Source organism: Typopeltis vanoorti, chromosome 4 (assembly GCF_054136105.1).
Source record: "Typopeltis vanoorti isolate ZY-2024b chromosome 4, IOZ_Tvanoo_1.0, whole genome shotgun sequence".
NCBI classification, from domain to species: domain Eukaryota; kingdom Metazoa; phylum Arthropoda; class Arachnida; order Uropygi; family Thelyphonidae; genus Typopeltis; species Typopeltis vanoorti.
The window spans coordinates 170,539,528-170,557,341 of record NC_143552.1 but is presented as its reverse complement, the minus strand read 5'-3'; the positions used below and the strand labels follow the sequence as shown (position 1 = coordinate 170,557,341).

Genomic DNA, 17,814 nt, shown 5'->3' with positions numbered 1-17,814 from the left:
ACTTATGCTACGATGTTCTCTACTCTGATTCAGACAAGTCCTGTGGTTCGTCTGCATATCACACTTCCTGCATACCCACGTTTCCTCCTTTCTCTTATTCAACCGCTCCACATAAGCATCAGTATCATCTCCCACATATACATATTACACTCACAGCACTGCACCATTCTCAAAAAATCCACAGCAGTTGCTTCATTTGTCTTTTGTGCTGACTTATGTAATGATCTCTCTTTCATCAACATTTTGTTGCAAAGGACTAAGGATAAAACATTGAATTTAAAATAACACTGTCTAAAATATTTAATGAAAGATGTGTTCCAATCATAAATATAACACAGCAACATTCAATCTAAAAATAATACAATATCATCAAGCAATAAATATAACATTAACTTATCTTGCTGCAGCCAATATGATAACCAATGCATTATATATGGCAAAAATAGGATAGGTTTCATCCTATGTTACCTATATATATTTGAGTGTAATAAATTCTACTTTTCTCTACGGGTGTCAGTCTTTTATTATTATTATTATTATTATTCCTGACACCTCCAAGGAGTCCGAAGACTCATCGTGGGAGGACATCTACAATTCTCTCTACACCTAACCTCTACCACGAATCATCCCCATCAACGCCATCTACCGCCCACTTCCAACACCACCACAACTAGTAATTTTTGTCTGTAAATTGCGTGTGTTCTGATGGGCCGATTTGTATGTATGCGGGATGAAAAACCCGAGCTTCCGGGAGAAAAAACCCTGCTACCTCCATATGAGATCGGCTAACTCACCTTCGATTGAAATCGACCAGATAAAGATTCCTCCCGTCGCGACGAGAATCGAACTTAGGCCTATTCCAATCGAAGGGCGCAATGTACCGTCGTTCTTCCAATTGCGCTACGGAGGCGCTTTTATATGTTTACTACATATTCCTTTAAAAATGTCTACTTAATAAACTTTTATGTTACACCATAAATATTTAACTCACCTCATCATTAGCAACAGCCAAAAACATCTCTTGATCATAAAATGGATACCATGCCATACATTGTGGTGTAGCTGTAAGCTCCATTTTTATACAAGCATACACTTTAATTTCATCCTTATTACTGTTAAGAACATCATATGCCACCTAATCATTGAAATAAAAAAAAAATCTTTCATTTCATAAATATTAAAACACACATTCTGTTCTATTATAAAATAACATCATTCTTAATAAGTCCAATAAGAAGGCCAAAAAATACTAAACAATGAAGAAAATCTTTTTTTTTTTATTTTAGTGAAAGGTTTCTCTGTTAAGCAAGGGCATAATAGATCAGCAGATTAAATTGTCAGTTATTTAAAATTTTCATGGTGAGCCTTGTAACTCCATGAAAGGATGATTAAATTGATTGATTAATATTATTAATCAATTTATTATTTCTATTGTTATTGTAATTAATATTATTATTCTAAGGCACCTCCGACAAGTCAAAGACTCATTGTGGAAGGCTCACACCTCCTCTTGAACTCATCAGTCACCAAGCACTCATGACCAACTCTGCATCTCATTTTATCTGCTCGCCACTCTAAGCAAAACATATGCCCTTCCTAATTGCCGGCAAAGGTTGGTCGATTAGTAGAGCCTCTGCTACTAAGGCTCAGTTAAGTAAGTTTGAGTGTGGTTAGTAGTTGGAAGGGGTCCAATCGTTCGATGCTGTTGGCACACTTTCCCTCGATGAGTCTTTGGACACCCTGGAGGTGTCAAATAATAATAATAATAATAATAATAATTAGACTGAAACAATATCCTGAGGTGGTGAGGGACTTCCCTTCTATCATAGTGAGTGGTCAGCGTAATTAGGCACTAATGTAAAATTGGTGTTTTATATTAATAGAGAAGATTTTTGTGTTTTTTTTAGTATTAAATGTCTTTATAACATATTTTTAATGTAATATTGCAATATTAAATACAGCGAAAAAATAGTGCCAAAAATGCAGAAGAAACAGAACTAACATAAATTAAAGATACCAAGAAATTATATACTTGGTTTAATCCTTTATCCACGTGTAAAGCAAACAAAGTTTGCAGCTGAAGTATTTTCAGGACTGGGGAAACTCATATATATAGAAGCTAATAACTTCACATCCCTTACCTTAGTATCCCATAATGCAAAGCATATATCCTTATGGGTATATATAATGCTATGCATTATGGGAAGGGTCACTATCCAGACTGGTTTCGATTTTATTGAGGTCTCTTCAGTGGGAGCAAGACTCAGAGGTGTCACTAAGGTCAGAAGTCATATTTTCATATACGAGTTGCCAAAAGGTGTCACACATTATTAAATTACTCTGGATTAGAGAAAGTTGTTGAAAGTTTTTTCACTTGGTTATACTATAAATTAAAGAAATTATATACTTGGTCTAATCCTTAGAGTGGCGGCTTGTACACAACACTGCAGCACTCCCAAGGAAAAAATAAAAAAATAAAATTTTGTTTGTGTTTATAAATAATAACAATGCTTACAACATTATATAAACGCATGTTAAAGGTTACAGCTTATGTTTCGACATTAATGGAATAGTTAATAATTGGAATTTTTGATTAACACTTTAGATTACAAAACAAATGCACTGCGATCTAACGCAGTGTCAGAATTATCATGTTCGATCAGTTCCGTGAGACTCGCTGATATATGTTTACACTTGTCACTGCACGTAACAAGTGAATCCGACACTGCTAGTGAAGCAGTGTCAGTACAGATAAATTGTATGCTTGTGTGCATTATAATATAAGATTAATATTATGTTTATTAATATTAATATTATCATATTTTTTTATTGATCTCTCAAATATTTACATATATACAATTATCATCTTGAGGAACATTTAGTATATTATTTTACAAGGTTCAGCACTAAGTACTACATATAATGAAATTTCAATAATAATGATGATACCATAGTTTTTTTGCTATCTTTTAAAATAACAATCACAGTAATAATTTACGAGTATAGTTCAGAGTTACAAAAGTTACATAATATTACATGTAGTTTACTATTTTTTTTTTCCAAGTTTGAGAAAGAGTGATTATACAACAGTATTTACACATGTGCAATTAAAATATTATATTTCCTATTCTCACAAACATACAATGTAAACTCATTATTTACATATTTTTTTAATAATAAGTAATATATGACATTGTTTTTTTCATGTTACATAGTAATATTATATTAAATAAGGAAATAGACAACAGAATCAACAAAGCTAGTATGGTAGGAAGTCAATTGAATAAATTCATATGGAATAAGAGAGAAATTAGTTGGAACACTAACTTAGCTTTATGGATCTGAGAGCTGGGTCAGAAGTAAAACACTTGACCAAAGACTAGAGACTGCAGATATGAGAGTCCTGAGAAAGATTAGAGGCGTGAACAGATGGCATCAATATCATATTAAAAACGAGAATATTAGGAAAGAACGTGACATTGTCAGCATCCAGGAATGCGTTAGCAGAGCTAATCCCAGGTGGTATGGTCACTTGAACAGAATATGTGAAGAAAGATTAGCAAAACAAGTGTTCTCTGCCAGATTGGCAGGAAAACGACCCAAAGGAAGACTAAGATATAGGTGGATTGATACGGTACAATGTACCTTAGACGATAGAAATATAAGATCTGATAATGTTGGAGTCTTGACAAGTAACAGACTGATTTGGAGGAAAATTGTAGATAGGAAGTTAGTAATGATGTAAATTTTTCATGTAGTACTTTCATATCCCGTACACCCCCTTGAGGGTACATGGCAGGAATTTGATGATGATGATGATGATGATATTATCACATAATAATCAGTATCTTCAGTATCTTCTTTATTGTTATATACTTTACTGACTGTTTCGTTACATTTCTACATTTGATTATAAGGATTACGTGTAGATGGGTGAGGCAAGTTAATCCCACCTACTTCGAAACTTGGGTTAGCTTTTATGAAGAGAATGAGATTTAGCAATCACTATTTATGTTATTGTTACTGTTTATGTATGGGATGTAGGCATTGGATGCTAGTGATTTGTGATGTGTATGTTAGTGTTAATGGTGTATTAACTTTGTTGGTATATTTTCCAGAATTTGTTTTTTAATGTTCTGTAGTTATCTATGTGTTTTAAATTTCTTGATATGTTGTTGAGTTGTGTTGGTATCTGATGTGATCTCAAAGAAGAACCGTACGAGTTGTCAAAGGGTGTAAGGATGTAGAGAGTTGTTGTAGGTCGTGTTATACGATATGTTTTTTGTTGTTTCGATAGGTGATGTTGAAGTAATTCCTTGTTAATGTTATGTAGTATATCTGGTTTTTGATGCTCAGGATTCTATGTGTCGCCATGTGCTGGTCAGATATTGGTTGTTGTGTGTAAGGTGTCCAAATCACTGTTGACACAATTTTCCTGTGTAATGTTTCTAATTTTGTTAGGTAGCTATTTGATGTGTTTGGATAGGCTGTTATACCATATCTGAGTAGGAATTCGCAGATAATATAGGAGTTTTTTTTTTATGTTGGATGAAATGATGCATTTTACTTGGAAGAGTTTTGCTGCGATGATCCAGAGTTTGGTATGTAGGTATTCTATATGTTTTGTCCATTTAAGGTGGCAATCTATATAGCGACTGAGATATTTTGCATGTGTTACAGGTTTGATTTCAGGACATTTGCCGGTATTTTTGTTGTTAATGCAGTGGTATGTGTGACAGTGTATCGATAGTGGTGCAGGGTACATGATTCTTGGGTTGTGTATCATCAACATTTGTATTTTGGTGCCATTCATTAGAATTGCATTTTGGTGGAAGTATGTTGTGATTTCATTTAGGTCTTGTTGTGCTTTGCAGAGAGCTGTGTTGATGTCTGTGTGGATTGCTAGTGGTGCGGTGTCATCTGCGTACTGAAATATTTGACTTCTTATGGCCATGTTATGAGCATCATTAATGTATATGGTGAATAGCGTGGTGATAATATGGCACCTTGAGGAACACCGTGTTTTATTTGTATACCCCAGCTGTGACATCTACCTATTTTAGTTAGTTGTGTTCTGTTTGAGAGGTAATTCCTGAACCATGTATGCAGTGTTCCTCTTATACCTATTGAGTATAGTTTGGTGAGAAGTATATCATGTTCAAGTGTATCAAATGCTTTGGTTAAGTCAAGCAGTGTAAGGACGGCATATTTGTTTTTGTCGAGAGCTTTGTTTATTGTGTCAGCGATGTCTTCTAATAAAATGATGGTGCTTTTTGTTTTCTGAAAGACGGATTGGTTTTGTGAGATGATGTTGTACTTCTGTAAATATGACTTCTTATGGCCATGTGTGTGTTATTTTTCTAGAATTTTTGAGATGACTGGTAGGGTATCTATTGGTCTGTAGTTCTGAGTATCGTTTCTTTTACTATGTTTGTATATTGGCATAATCATTGAAGTTTTTAGTTGTTGTGAAATAATGCCTGTTTCGAATATTATGTTCACAAGTCTTTAAAAAAAAAAGTATTGGATTTATTTGTTCAAGTGTGTTATAAGGTCTGTGAGTCTTATTTTGTCTATTCCTGGAATGGTCTTTGGTTTTAGTTGTAGGAGTTGCTTCTTTCAGTTCCTTTTGTTATGGGTGGAAAATACATAGTTTGTTGTTGACTTTGTGTCGGTAGTTTTTTTGGTGATCATTGGTAGTTTCTCTTTTTTGAGTTGTGTGATATTGTTTGTGAAGGCATGGTTGAATGAATTTACTAGTTCCTCTTGGTTTGTGTCCTGACCGAAGTTTTTTTGCAATAAAATCTTGTGCTGAAGTTTTCTTTTTTCAAGTTACTAATTTGTTGAGTGCAGCCTAATGTTTTCTTAATGTTGTCGTTGTATTCCATGAATTTTTGGCAGTAGTAGGGTCTTTTTGCCCAACGCATTTTTGTTGTTAGTTGATTTCTTGTGTTTTTGTATAAGGTTTGTAAATGTGTGTTACTGGGTGAATTTTTTGAGTTTTTTCCACAGATTTTCTTTTACAGTAATGCCATTTAGTACGTCGTCATTTATCCATGGATTGTTGTTTGTTTGTCGCCTTGTTTGTGTAGGCTTTGTTGCTTTTTTGTATATTTCTGTGAACTTTAGTTGAAAATTCTCATATAATGTTACAGGATCATTTATTTTAAGTAGGCAATTCTAGTCTGTATTTTTTACTTGGTTATCGACAATGCTCTTTAGCATCATCGAGTTTTCTCGACTATTTTTGTGGTGGTGGGAGCAGGTAATGTAATAAAACGAAGTTGAGACAAAGTAGTAATTGGCAATTTTGACATTAATTACTGATGATGTATATTATTATTATTATTATTATTACGAGTATCTCCATGGAGTCAGTAGACTCATTGCGGGAGACCCAAACTAGCAAAACAATATCTGTCATATCTCTTCTTGAATTCATTTACAGACGAAGAGCTCACAACTAAGTCAGGCAATGAATTCCACTCATTCACCACCCTCCAGGGATAAAACCTTGTTCTGGCACCCTTGTTAACCACATTCTTCTTTAATTTCCAGGAATGACCTCTTGTTCTTCCATCACTATCACACAGCTGAAACATTTCCCCTGCATCAATCCTATAAAAACCTTTCAGTAATTTAAATGTTTCTATCATATCCCCTCTTCTCCGCCTATCAACCAACCTCTGCAATCCACAAGCTCTCAATCTATCAATATAGGGAGCGTTTTTTACATCACTCACCAACTTGGTCACTCTTCTCTGAACCCTCTCCACAGCCTCCTCATCTCCAAAGAATCCAGGTGACCAGACCTGAGCACAGTAATCCAAATGTGGAAGTATCAATGCTTTATAAAGGGGAATAATAACCTCTTTATCTCTGGATGTCAGTGTGTTCCTCAACAACCAAGCAATCCTATGTGCAATCTTGGACACCTTAGCAATGTGTCCTCTGAACTTCATCTCCCTATCTACCAACACCCCTAAGTCCTTAGCCTCATCAATCTCTTGGAGTACTGTTCCATCAATGTAGTACACAGTTGGTAATCTTTTAATCTCAAAATGCATGACTTTACACTTTACCACATTGAACTGGCATCCATTATCTTTTGCCCATTCTACCAGCTTATTTAAATCATCTTGCAAACTTTCAACATCAGCTTGATTTTTTATTGCGCTATCCAACTTTGCATCATCAGCAATTTTGAATATCTCCCTGTAAGCCATTTCCTATATCATTTATATACAAATTAAACAACAATGGCCCAAGCACAGAGCCCTGAGGCACACCACTGGTCACCTGCCTCATCCTGGACTCTCGGGCTCCTCCATACACCACCTTCTGGTATCTTTCCCTGAGCCATTCTCCTATCCATATCACCAATTTAATATCCATTCCCATCTGCTCCAATTTGCGTGCCAGTGTTCCATGGGGTATCTTGTCACAAGCCTTAGCAAAATCCAGAAGTACCACTGTGTAGCCAGTTCCTTTGTCCAACTCAGATGTTATTCTATTATGAAACGTTAATAGATTGCTAAGGTAGGATCTACCTTTAACAAAACCATGTTGGCCTCTATAGAGTATCATATCCTGATATGATACTCTATACATATCCTGATATCTTGAATTTTGTCTTTAACCAACTTTTCCAATACTTTTACCACTACTCCTGAGATGGTGATTAGTCTGTAATTAACTACTGCAGTTTTAGAGCCACCCTTATGCAAAGGAACCACTTTGCCTAACATACGCTCCCTAGGGACCATACCAGAGTTCAAACTTAAATTAAATATCCAAGTAAGAGGAGTTGACAATTCATTTGCACATTCACGGAACACACGAGCTGATATTCCATCTAAGCCTACAGCAGTGTTTGCATTTAAATTTTGCAATATATTAAATACCTCTGATTTATTAACTTCGATTCTCACATTAGTTATTGCTACAGGTACAGAGATATCCTCACTCGGGTGATAGACTTTTGAAAAGTGATCACTCAGTAACTCGACTATTACATCTGATTTTGTCACCTCAATATCATCAGCACCCACTAAAGTTATCCTTCCGAAGACATTCTCCCTTTTACTTGCTACATAGTGGAAGAACTCTTTGGGATTACCCTTGATCTCTTTGGCTAACGACTTCTCATAGTCTGATTTAGTTTTTCTTACTATGGTGGTAACCTTCCTAGCTTGAGCCTTGTACTGTTCATGGGTGTACTGATCGCCTCTCTCCTTGTAAATTCTCCATAACATTTTCTTTTTTTGCAGATCAAGCTTCATACTACTGCTCATCCATCTAACGCCTGCCTTGTTTGATTTCCTGACTATGGGGACACAATCTGATATTGCTTTCCTCAAATACCCGCTGATTTTATCCCATGCACTGCTAACATCTTTCTGCTGCAATATGTTCTGCCATGGGATGGCTGCAAGCCCACTCCGAAGCTGGTTATAATTGCCTAACCTGTAGTTCCGTATATACCCCTTCGTAACAGAAAAATCCACAGATTTTGCAACTTCCCAAGTCAATACCACATGATCGCTTTCACCAATTGGAGGTAACGAGGACACCTTACTTATGCATATAACCTCTGAACCAATACCCAGGTCCAACACTCTCACACCACGTGTCCCTTCAGTTATGTGCTGTTCCAAGTAATTATCTCATAGAAGATGTATGAACTCCATACATTTCCTTTGTGCTACATGATATTTCCTCCTTCCAATTGATATCACCATAATTAAAATCCCCCATAATAATCACTTAAACCTGCACTCATTGCACTAATTTGCTGATGCATGAATTCAATATCTCCCCCTGTACTCCCTGGCCTATAGCAGCATCCAACTGTATATTTGGTTGCATTGGTCACTATTTCGCACCAGACCGCCTCAAATTAACTCTCATTCACGTCTATCATCTTGATATACTACTTTCTTTGGCTGCAACACATCAGCTATCATCAACAGTACTCCTCCCCCTGTTCTATCTTCTCTATCCTCCCTGAAAATACTGTACCATCACATTCAATTCCAGTGACCATATCTTCTGCTGACAGCCAAGTTTCACTAATGCTTATAACTTTTGGTGAGATTGTACTGACTAATGCCAAAAATTCTTCTCTCTTATATCGAATGCTTCTTGCATTGGTATACAAAAATTGCAGATTCCCCTCTAGATCTTGTATCGGCTTTAGAATTGATATATAAGTCACTAATTTCAATAGTCCCATGCCAATTTTATCTCCTCTCTTCTGCAATTTATTCTGCGTATAAGGATCAATAAATATACAATCAGTGCTAAAGTTTCTCTCTCTTACACTCAACCTTTTCAATATTAGTTTCCCTGCCCAATTACTTCAACTTGTTCAGAAAACAGTAACTTCTTCAATCGCTTATGTCCTTTCATGTTCAGATGCAGTCCATCTCTAGCATACATCTGTCTTTTTCCTTCAAACACACTCTAAACATCAACAAATTCCAGACCTCTTTTTTTGCACATTCTTGCAATCATATCATTCATTATCATCGCTCGTCTTCTTAACTTGTAATTGTCAAAACGAGGCAGTACACCCACTATTTTCCATTGACACTTTTCCTCTTCACAATATCTAACAATAAGTTTTATAAAGAGGTAAACCGTGAGTAGACATATCGGTACACAATAAATAACGGAAAAAACTCATGTAGAAAGATTATTTATTAGTATAATTTTCGCCTGTGTGTCACAGGCATCTTCAGTACATTAAGCTCAAAATTAAACACTAACTGACAATTCCAAAAAGCGCCACCTAAGTAGCTGGTGTAAGATAACTAAAAAGGTCAATAACTTTCCTAAAAAAAAAATAAAATAAAATAAATAAAAAAAAAATAATAAATAAATAAAAAAATAAATAAAAAAAATTAATACAATAAAAAGTTAGGAAAGATTAGCTGATTTGTAAAGTACTATCTCCCATAAAGGGGATAGACGTAAGCCGTCGGATCTGTTTAAGTTAGGAGAATGAAGTAGAGTTTCACATGTTTCTTTATAAAGGCGTTCCATGAGAAACTGACTTTTGTGAAGAACTCTTGTCTTTCTCCAATGAATTCTGTGTCTAGTGAAGATGGCATGTTCAGAAAGTCCAGACTTTTCAGATTTAAACCTGAAAAGTCTGGACTTTCTGAACGTATGTCTGAAAAGACATACGTTTCTTGTTGGACGCCATCTTTACATGTTGAAGCATGAAACAAATGCAGTTAAAACACAATATATACAACACAGTTCCAAACAATAACACCACTGAAGGACATTTGTATCTAACTGATGCACAGCTGCAGCACAATTCGAGACAAAAAAGCTACACTATATTTAAATTTAAAAACACGTTTTCTACGTAGGCTGTTCAATAAGTAATAAGACTATATTTATACAGAAAACAGATTACCTTTAATCATCATCATTTACATGGTCTTTTTCGAAGTAACTACCATGAGACTCGATGCATTTGTCGCAACATTGCGTCCACTTCTTAAACACACGTGAGAGTCCGTTTTTTGAGAGTTCTTTCAAAACTGCCTCCGTAGCTTTTACACGTGCTTTGTTGCTTTCGAAATGGCGGCCTCTTAGTGGTTTCTTGAGCCGAGGAAACAGCCAGAAATCGCACGGTGCGAGATCATGTTTAGTTAGTCTATGCTGGTTGTGTAGTGGACGTTCTGCAAAACGTCCACTACACAACCAGCAATATGTGGCCTTGCATTATCTTGGTGCATAAGAAGCCATTCTTCACCAATGGATGCTTCCTTTTGACGTGCTTGATGATAATCACTGCTGTGTTGATCAATGTCTCTGTGATGGACGTTGAAGGTCATCCCTCACGTTCAAGATCTTCCACATTTTGCCTTCCTTCCTTAAAAGTTTTATGCCAGCGAAAAACACTTGCCCTCGACATTGCTTCATCGTGGAAAGCGTCGCGTATCATGTTAAAAGTGTCCGATGCCAATTTTTGCAAACGCACACAAAATTTAATCACATAACGCTGTTCCGTGGATGCTTCCATTTCGAAGACTGGTCGTGCCTTGTAGGCGCACCGATGAGCACTTGCGTTTAGTCATGTGACACTCTGGCACATAAGCCCATATACACCATCTATCAATCTCTTTTGTTAATACAGACAGCAACATTTCTTTATTCCACAGACATTAATATTGTGATGAGTAGTTTCGCCACAGTAAAATTAGTCTCATTACTTATTGAACAGCCCACATAGACTAACTAAACATGACCGCCACATTCACCAAGGACACTCAACGTCAGCTTTATTTTTTATCGTGCTAGCCAACTTTTCATTATCAGCAAACAACTGAATATGTATGGATGGGAGCTCGTATGTTGATATGATCAATGCATGATTGTGTTAGTGAGTTATGGAGTATTTCTTCTCTTGTTGGGGAGTTAATGGTAGGGTTTATGTTGTACTGACTTAGTATATCAAGATATGTGTTAGTAGTTGAAGAAGTGTGGTCAAGAGTATTTATGTTAATGTCTCCTATTAAGAGGAGCCTGTGTATTGTATGGGGTTTGATGCCACTTGGCTATGCTTCTAACTCATGACGAAAGCTGAGTGGATTATTATCTGGGGGTCTGTATATTGTGTTTATTGTGTATTTGATACCGTTGTGGCTATTTGTGATTTCCGAAATTAGTGTTTCCGCATATTTGAAATGAGTTTGTTTTTCAGTCACATTGTATTTTCTTTGATAAATGCCATGATGTCACCTCCTCTTTTGTTTAGTCTACATAAGTTGTAGGTTTGGTAATTATTTATATTGTATGCTTAGATTTCTGTGTCATTTATTGCAACTTCAGTCAGTATTAGCGAATCTATGTTTATCATGCTGTAGTTGAGCTGTGTTTTCAATGTAAGCCAGTGTTTTTTTATACTTCTTATGTTTGTGTGTACAATAGTGAAGATGGCATTGGTGGAAATGTTGTCTGACCATTTCTTCAAAGAGTCAAAGACTTTCTGATTGGATATGTTCACCTGTGTTTGAGATATCCATTATATAGTTTTTAAGTGATTTCTAATCTTGTTCTTAAGGATGTGAAGAGTTAGTGTATTATGTTGGTAGGCTGTGTAAGTCGGGTTCACTTGTAATTATATAAACTCGAGTGTTTTCATTCTTTCTCATAAATATCTGTGAATCCTTAGTCCACAGGAACGTGCAGTTTTTCTCTGTTTTTGTCTTCCTTGCTTGGTATAAAAGATTTTTGAAGTATGGAGTCCAGTGTTCCATTATATAGATTGGTGTTGGGAGTTTCTTATCAGTTAGGATCATTATTGTCGGCCTTGTTTTCTTGCTTGCTGCAAGAATGGAGTCTCTCAGACTTCTGTTGGTAAAGCGAGCGATGATTGGTGGCGGTCTCTCTTTGTTTTTTTGTGGGTCTTGGTTAATAGAGGTGATGTCTGTCGTTGCGATTTGAATCCTGATTTTGCTGCTGATCAGTTACATTATGTTGCTTAGGTCTTCTGTATTTTGTTTTGTTATTCCCTCAATTTGAAGTTCTATTTTTCTTTCTTTTTGTAGCATGTGCTCCATTTGACATTTGAGTGTGTTTACCTCTTTCCGCAGTTCTTCATTCTCGCACTTGAGTGTTTCTTGTGTTTCAATACTACCGTTAATTTTATCTTTGTTTCTCGCATGGTTCCTAACATTTCTTCAGAGGTCTCGTTATTGAACTGTATGTAACGTTCATACTCCTCAAATTTGTTGTCGATTTGTTCCATGTGTGTATTTAGCAAGTCTTTCACCATGAGTTTAAATGAATCAAAGTTATCTGCAATTTTAGGATCAGGAAGCAGCTTACCTTGATGTGCATCATTACTTTTCTTTGGTGGCTGGTCTTTGTTCTTCACTTTCTCATGCATTGTAGACATCGCTATTCGGTCCATTTCGCGACTCCTTTTGCTTTCCGTGTGCTTTCTACGATCCCTGAACAGTGGAAATGTTATTTTTTTGTCACATCCAGAACAATGCGGCCGGTCCCCTTCATCACTTAATGGGTTATTACACTTGTTAAAGCTCACTGTGCTTGACCTGTGCTGTCTTGGTGACTTTTAAACTTTCTTCCCGTTAGCGACTATAGTACAACTTTTAAAATTGCGACGTCCTTTGTTCTTCGTTGGTTGGTGACTGCAGTTTGTTCTATGACTTTCAACACTGAAAATTTGAATATTACTTATCCGAATTTGGTGATTTAAACTACCCCGTATTCAACGTGACTAGTAGAATTAAATTAAATTAATTTGAAAGCAGCACTTTCAAATTAAAAACATCAGATTAAAAACCACTTTAAACCTATAAAACAAGGAGCAGCAATAACAACGTACGTGCAACCGTCTGCCTACACAGTGCCCTTTTGTATATATATTAATATTAATATGATAAAATAAGATTTTTTGTAAATCTTATTTTATTCTGTTAAAATAACATATAATTACTTATTTATTATAGATACAAGGCTGAATTATGATGAGTGTCACTGTTAAAAATATGAAAAGAATTATATTTTTTCAATTATCGTTACATGAAACAAATGCACTGTGATCTAACTAAGTGCTGGAATTATCGTGTTCAGCCAATTGCCGCTAGACTTGCTGATATTCGATATTCGTTTGCACTTGTCATTGTACATAACAAGTGAATCTGACACTACTTGTTTGAGCAATGTCGCTACACATAAATAGTATGCATGCTCGTGTAATTTCTGTGAGATACGAAAATTTTATTATTGGTGTGTGTTCGTGGTGAGGGTGAAATATTTTTAATAAAGCAATTTTTTAATATGTAAATTTATTTATTAATAAATTGGTTACTGATTAGGAAAAAAAGATTTTTTTTTTTTTTGTATATGTAGCACCCCCACTTAAAATTTTCGCCAACAGCCACTGAATCTTTGGTTTATATAGTTTTATATTATACTGGTTTATACACTTGGTTTGTTTTCTTCCACTTAGATAAAGGATTAAACCAAGTATATAATTTCTTGGTATCTTTAATTTACAGTATAACCAAAAACTTCAACAACTTTCTCTAATCCAGAGTAATTTAATAATAAAGTGTGACACCTTTTGGCAACTCATACATGAAACTATGACTTCTGATTACTTCAATCATAGTATAAACTCTGGGTCTGGCTCCCACTGAAGAGACCTCAATAAAGGTCAAAACCAGTCTTGGAGTGATCCTTCCCATAATGCATAGCATTATACATACCTGTAAGAATGTGTGCTTTGCATTATGAGATACTAAGGCAAGGGATGTGAAGTTATTAGCTTCTATATATGAGTTGACCCAGTTCTGAAAATATTTCAGGCACAAATTTTGTTTGCTTATACTTGGATAAAGGATTAAATTAAAGATACCAAGTATATAATCTCTTGGTATCTTTAATTTATAGTATAATGTTGTTTAATTTGTATATAAATGATATAGGAAACGGCTTAAAGGGAGATATTCAGTTGTTTGCTGATGATGCAAAGTTGTGTAGTGCAATAAAAAATCAAGCTGATGTTGAAAGTTTGCAGGAGGATTTAAATAAGCTGGTAAAATGGACAAAAGAAAATGGATGTCAGTTCAATGTGGAAAAGTGTAAAGTCTTGCATTTTGGGATTAAAAGATTACCAGCTGTGTACTACATAGATGGAAAGGTACTCCAAGAGATTGATGAGGCTAGGGACTTAGGGGTATTGGTAGATAAGGAGATGAAGTTCAGAGGACACATTGCTAAGGTGTCCAAGATTGCACATAGGATTACTTGGTTGTTGAGGAACACACTGACATCCAGAGATAAAGAGGTTATTATTCCCCTTTATGAAGCATTGATACTTCCACATTTGGATTACTGTGCTCAGGTCTGGTCACCTGGATTCCTTGGAGATGAGGAGGCTGTGGAGAGGGTTCAGAGAAGAGTGACCAAGTTGGTGAGTGATATAAAAAATGCTCCCTACATTGATAGATTGAGAGCTTGTGGATTGCAGAGATTGGCTGATAGGCGAAGAAGAGGGGATATGATAGAAACATTCAAATTACTAAAAGGTTTTTATAGGATTGATGCAGGGGAAATGTTTCAGCTGTGTGATAGTGATGGAAGAACAAGAGGTCATCTCTGGAAATTAAAGAAGAGTGTGGTTAACAAAGGTGTCAGAACAAGGTTTTTTGCCTGGAGGGTGGTGAATGAGTGGAATTCATTGCCTGACTTTGTTGTGAGCTCTTCATCTGTAAATGAATTCAAGAAGAGATATGACAGATATTGTTTTGCTAGTTTGGGTCTCCCGCGATGAGTCTACTGACTCCATGGAGATACCCGTAATAATAATAATAATAATAATAATAACTAAGTGACAAAACTTGCAAGGAATGCTAACGTGTTCAGCAAGTAGTGAACAAGAAGCTGTTTTCCACTAAAGATGATATTGTATAGCACACTGTGAAAAATTTAACCTTTGAAATTGATGGGTTAAAGCAGATTATAAAACAGAAGTCAAGTGGTATTCAAAGTAAGATGGGAAGAAGAAAAAAGATCAGCAGCAAAATGGAAAACAACAAAGCACAGAATCAGGTAAGTTAGTTCATAATTGCAAGATTGTGCCACTTCATAAAGGAGGTGATAGAACTCAAGCATCAAACTATAGGCCTATCTGAGTGTCAGGTGTTGTAGTTAAGTTGTTGGAGAAGCTTGTGAGAACTAGGTTCCAAAATTGGGTTGACAACAATGGTATTATCTTTCATGGACAGCATGGATTTACTAAAGGGAGGTCATGTTTTAGTAATCTACTTACTACAATAAGGTGACGGCTTCCATGGACAGAGGAGAAGGATACACAGTAATATACTTAGATTTCCAAAGGCTTTTGACAGAATACCACATGATAAGTTGATAGTCAAACTAGAGCAGATGGGATTGGATATTGGATTGGTGCATTGGAATGGAGACTGGCTATCTGATAGGTATCAACAAGTTGTGTATGGGGAAGTGATATCCAGGAAAAGGAAAGTTACTAGTGGTGTGCCTCAGGGGTCAGTTTTAGGGCCACTGCTGTTTACATTGTATATTAATGATATTGGTGAAGATCTGGATGGAGATATTCAGTTGTTTGCAGATGATGCAAAGTTGGGATAAACTATGAAGTTTAGAGAAGATGTTGTGGCCTTACAAGGAGACGTGAATAAACTGAGTGATTGGGTACAGGAATGTGAGTTCAATGTTGCAAAATGTAAGATTTAAAAATTTGGAAAACAAAAATGGGATGCAGAATTTTTGCTTGATGAGGATATATTGTTGGAGGTGGAGGAAATAAGAGATCTGGGGGTGATGGATAAGGATCTATCCATCTATCAATAGACAACAGAAAGGCTTCTGGGAATGATGCGGAGGACACTGACTTGTAGAGGTAATGAGATTCTTGTTCCATTGTATAAGACTTTGATAAGGTCACACATGAACTCTTGTGCCCAGATTTGGTCACCTAGTTTTCAGAAGGACAAAGAGATGTTAGAAAGGGTCCAGAGGCAACTGACTAAGGTAGTTTCTAACCTCTGGAATGTCGAGTATGAGGAAAGATTGAGAAGATGCAATTTGCAGAGTCTGGTGGACAGGAGGAAGAGGGGAGATATGATAGAAACTGACAAGTTAGTAAGGGGTTGTTATAGGATCAATGCTGGAGAGGTTCTATCGAAAACAGTGGTCAATGGAGAACCAGAGGTCATCCTTGGAAACTGTATAAACAGGGTGTGAGTAGGGGAGTGAGAAGCAGGTTTTTTTCATGTAGAGTTGTGAATGATTGGAATGCCTTGCGTGAGAATGTGGTGTCGGCAGAGAATTTGAGTGTGTTTAAAGCACAGTATGATGAGTTGTGTGTATGATAAAAGGACCTCCTAGATGAGTCTTTGACTCCATGGGTTCTTGGGTAATGATAATAATAATAATAATAATAATAATGAAAATCTGGTAAGAAAAGTTGATTGTAAAAAGAAGTATGCTATTTGGTATGGTGACTCTATTATAAAACATGCGATTGATGAATGGATTATAACGTCAAGTTTTCCTGTTCCAAAAATTAAAACTATAATACTGTCAATTGAAAAACAGAAAAAAAAAAAAAGCAAAAGAGGTCTTAATTCTGGTAGGTACAAATGACTTAACCAGTGATGAATTCAGTATAAGAGAGGAGAGGATAAGGAAAAGGGTCATTAGAACAAGCGAGAGTGAAGAATGAGGGGAAAAAAAAGATTAGTATATTACCTAGATACGGTGGAAATCAATTATGAAGAAGGGCTATGATGGCAAATGATTCGATGCACAGGATGTGTAGAAGGAATCGATGCAAGTTTTTGGATGTGTGGAGTGAATTTGAGGAAATAATGCATTTGTATAAGGGGGTGGCACACACTTGAATTCATTTGGCATCAAGAATCTTGAAAAATTATTAACTGATATGTGACCAAACAAATAGTCAGGCAAACTGAATTCTGATGAGAGGAATTGTGAGAATCTGTGTGTAAGAGCAACGACGTTAGGCAACTGATGATGGGAATGGTTATTATTATGGAAATGATTATGAAGACAGAGTGATTCTGAGTTTGTCTGGTTTGGTCATATCAAGAATGTGTAAAGATGTCTGCATAAGTAAGGAACTTAATAAGAACAGAGATCTGCAAGTTGTGGAATTATGTCTGTACACAAATGATAGGTGTATCAAAAAGAAAACAGCAGAGCTCATTGCCTTGGTTAATATGTTGGGACCTCAGATTGTAGGCATTAGTGAGCACT

The 17,814-nt window shown here is 35.9% G+C and overlaps 1 protein-coding gene across 1 annotated transcript in view; it reads right to left on the bottom strand.

The window, feature by feature from the left end:
• Nucleotides 1-17,814, bottom strand: part of LOC150107842 (cilia- and flagella-associated protein 251-like) — a 619,793-nt gene that overhangs the window by 89,696 nt on the left and 512,283 nt on the right. Inside the window, exon 18 of the mRNA XM_090392197.1 lies at nt 992-1,135. Coding sequence (XP_090248323.1) covers nt 992-1,135 — 144 coding nt within the window. The remainder of the gene's footprint in view (nt 1-991; nt 1,136-17,814) is intronic.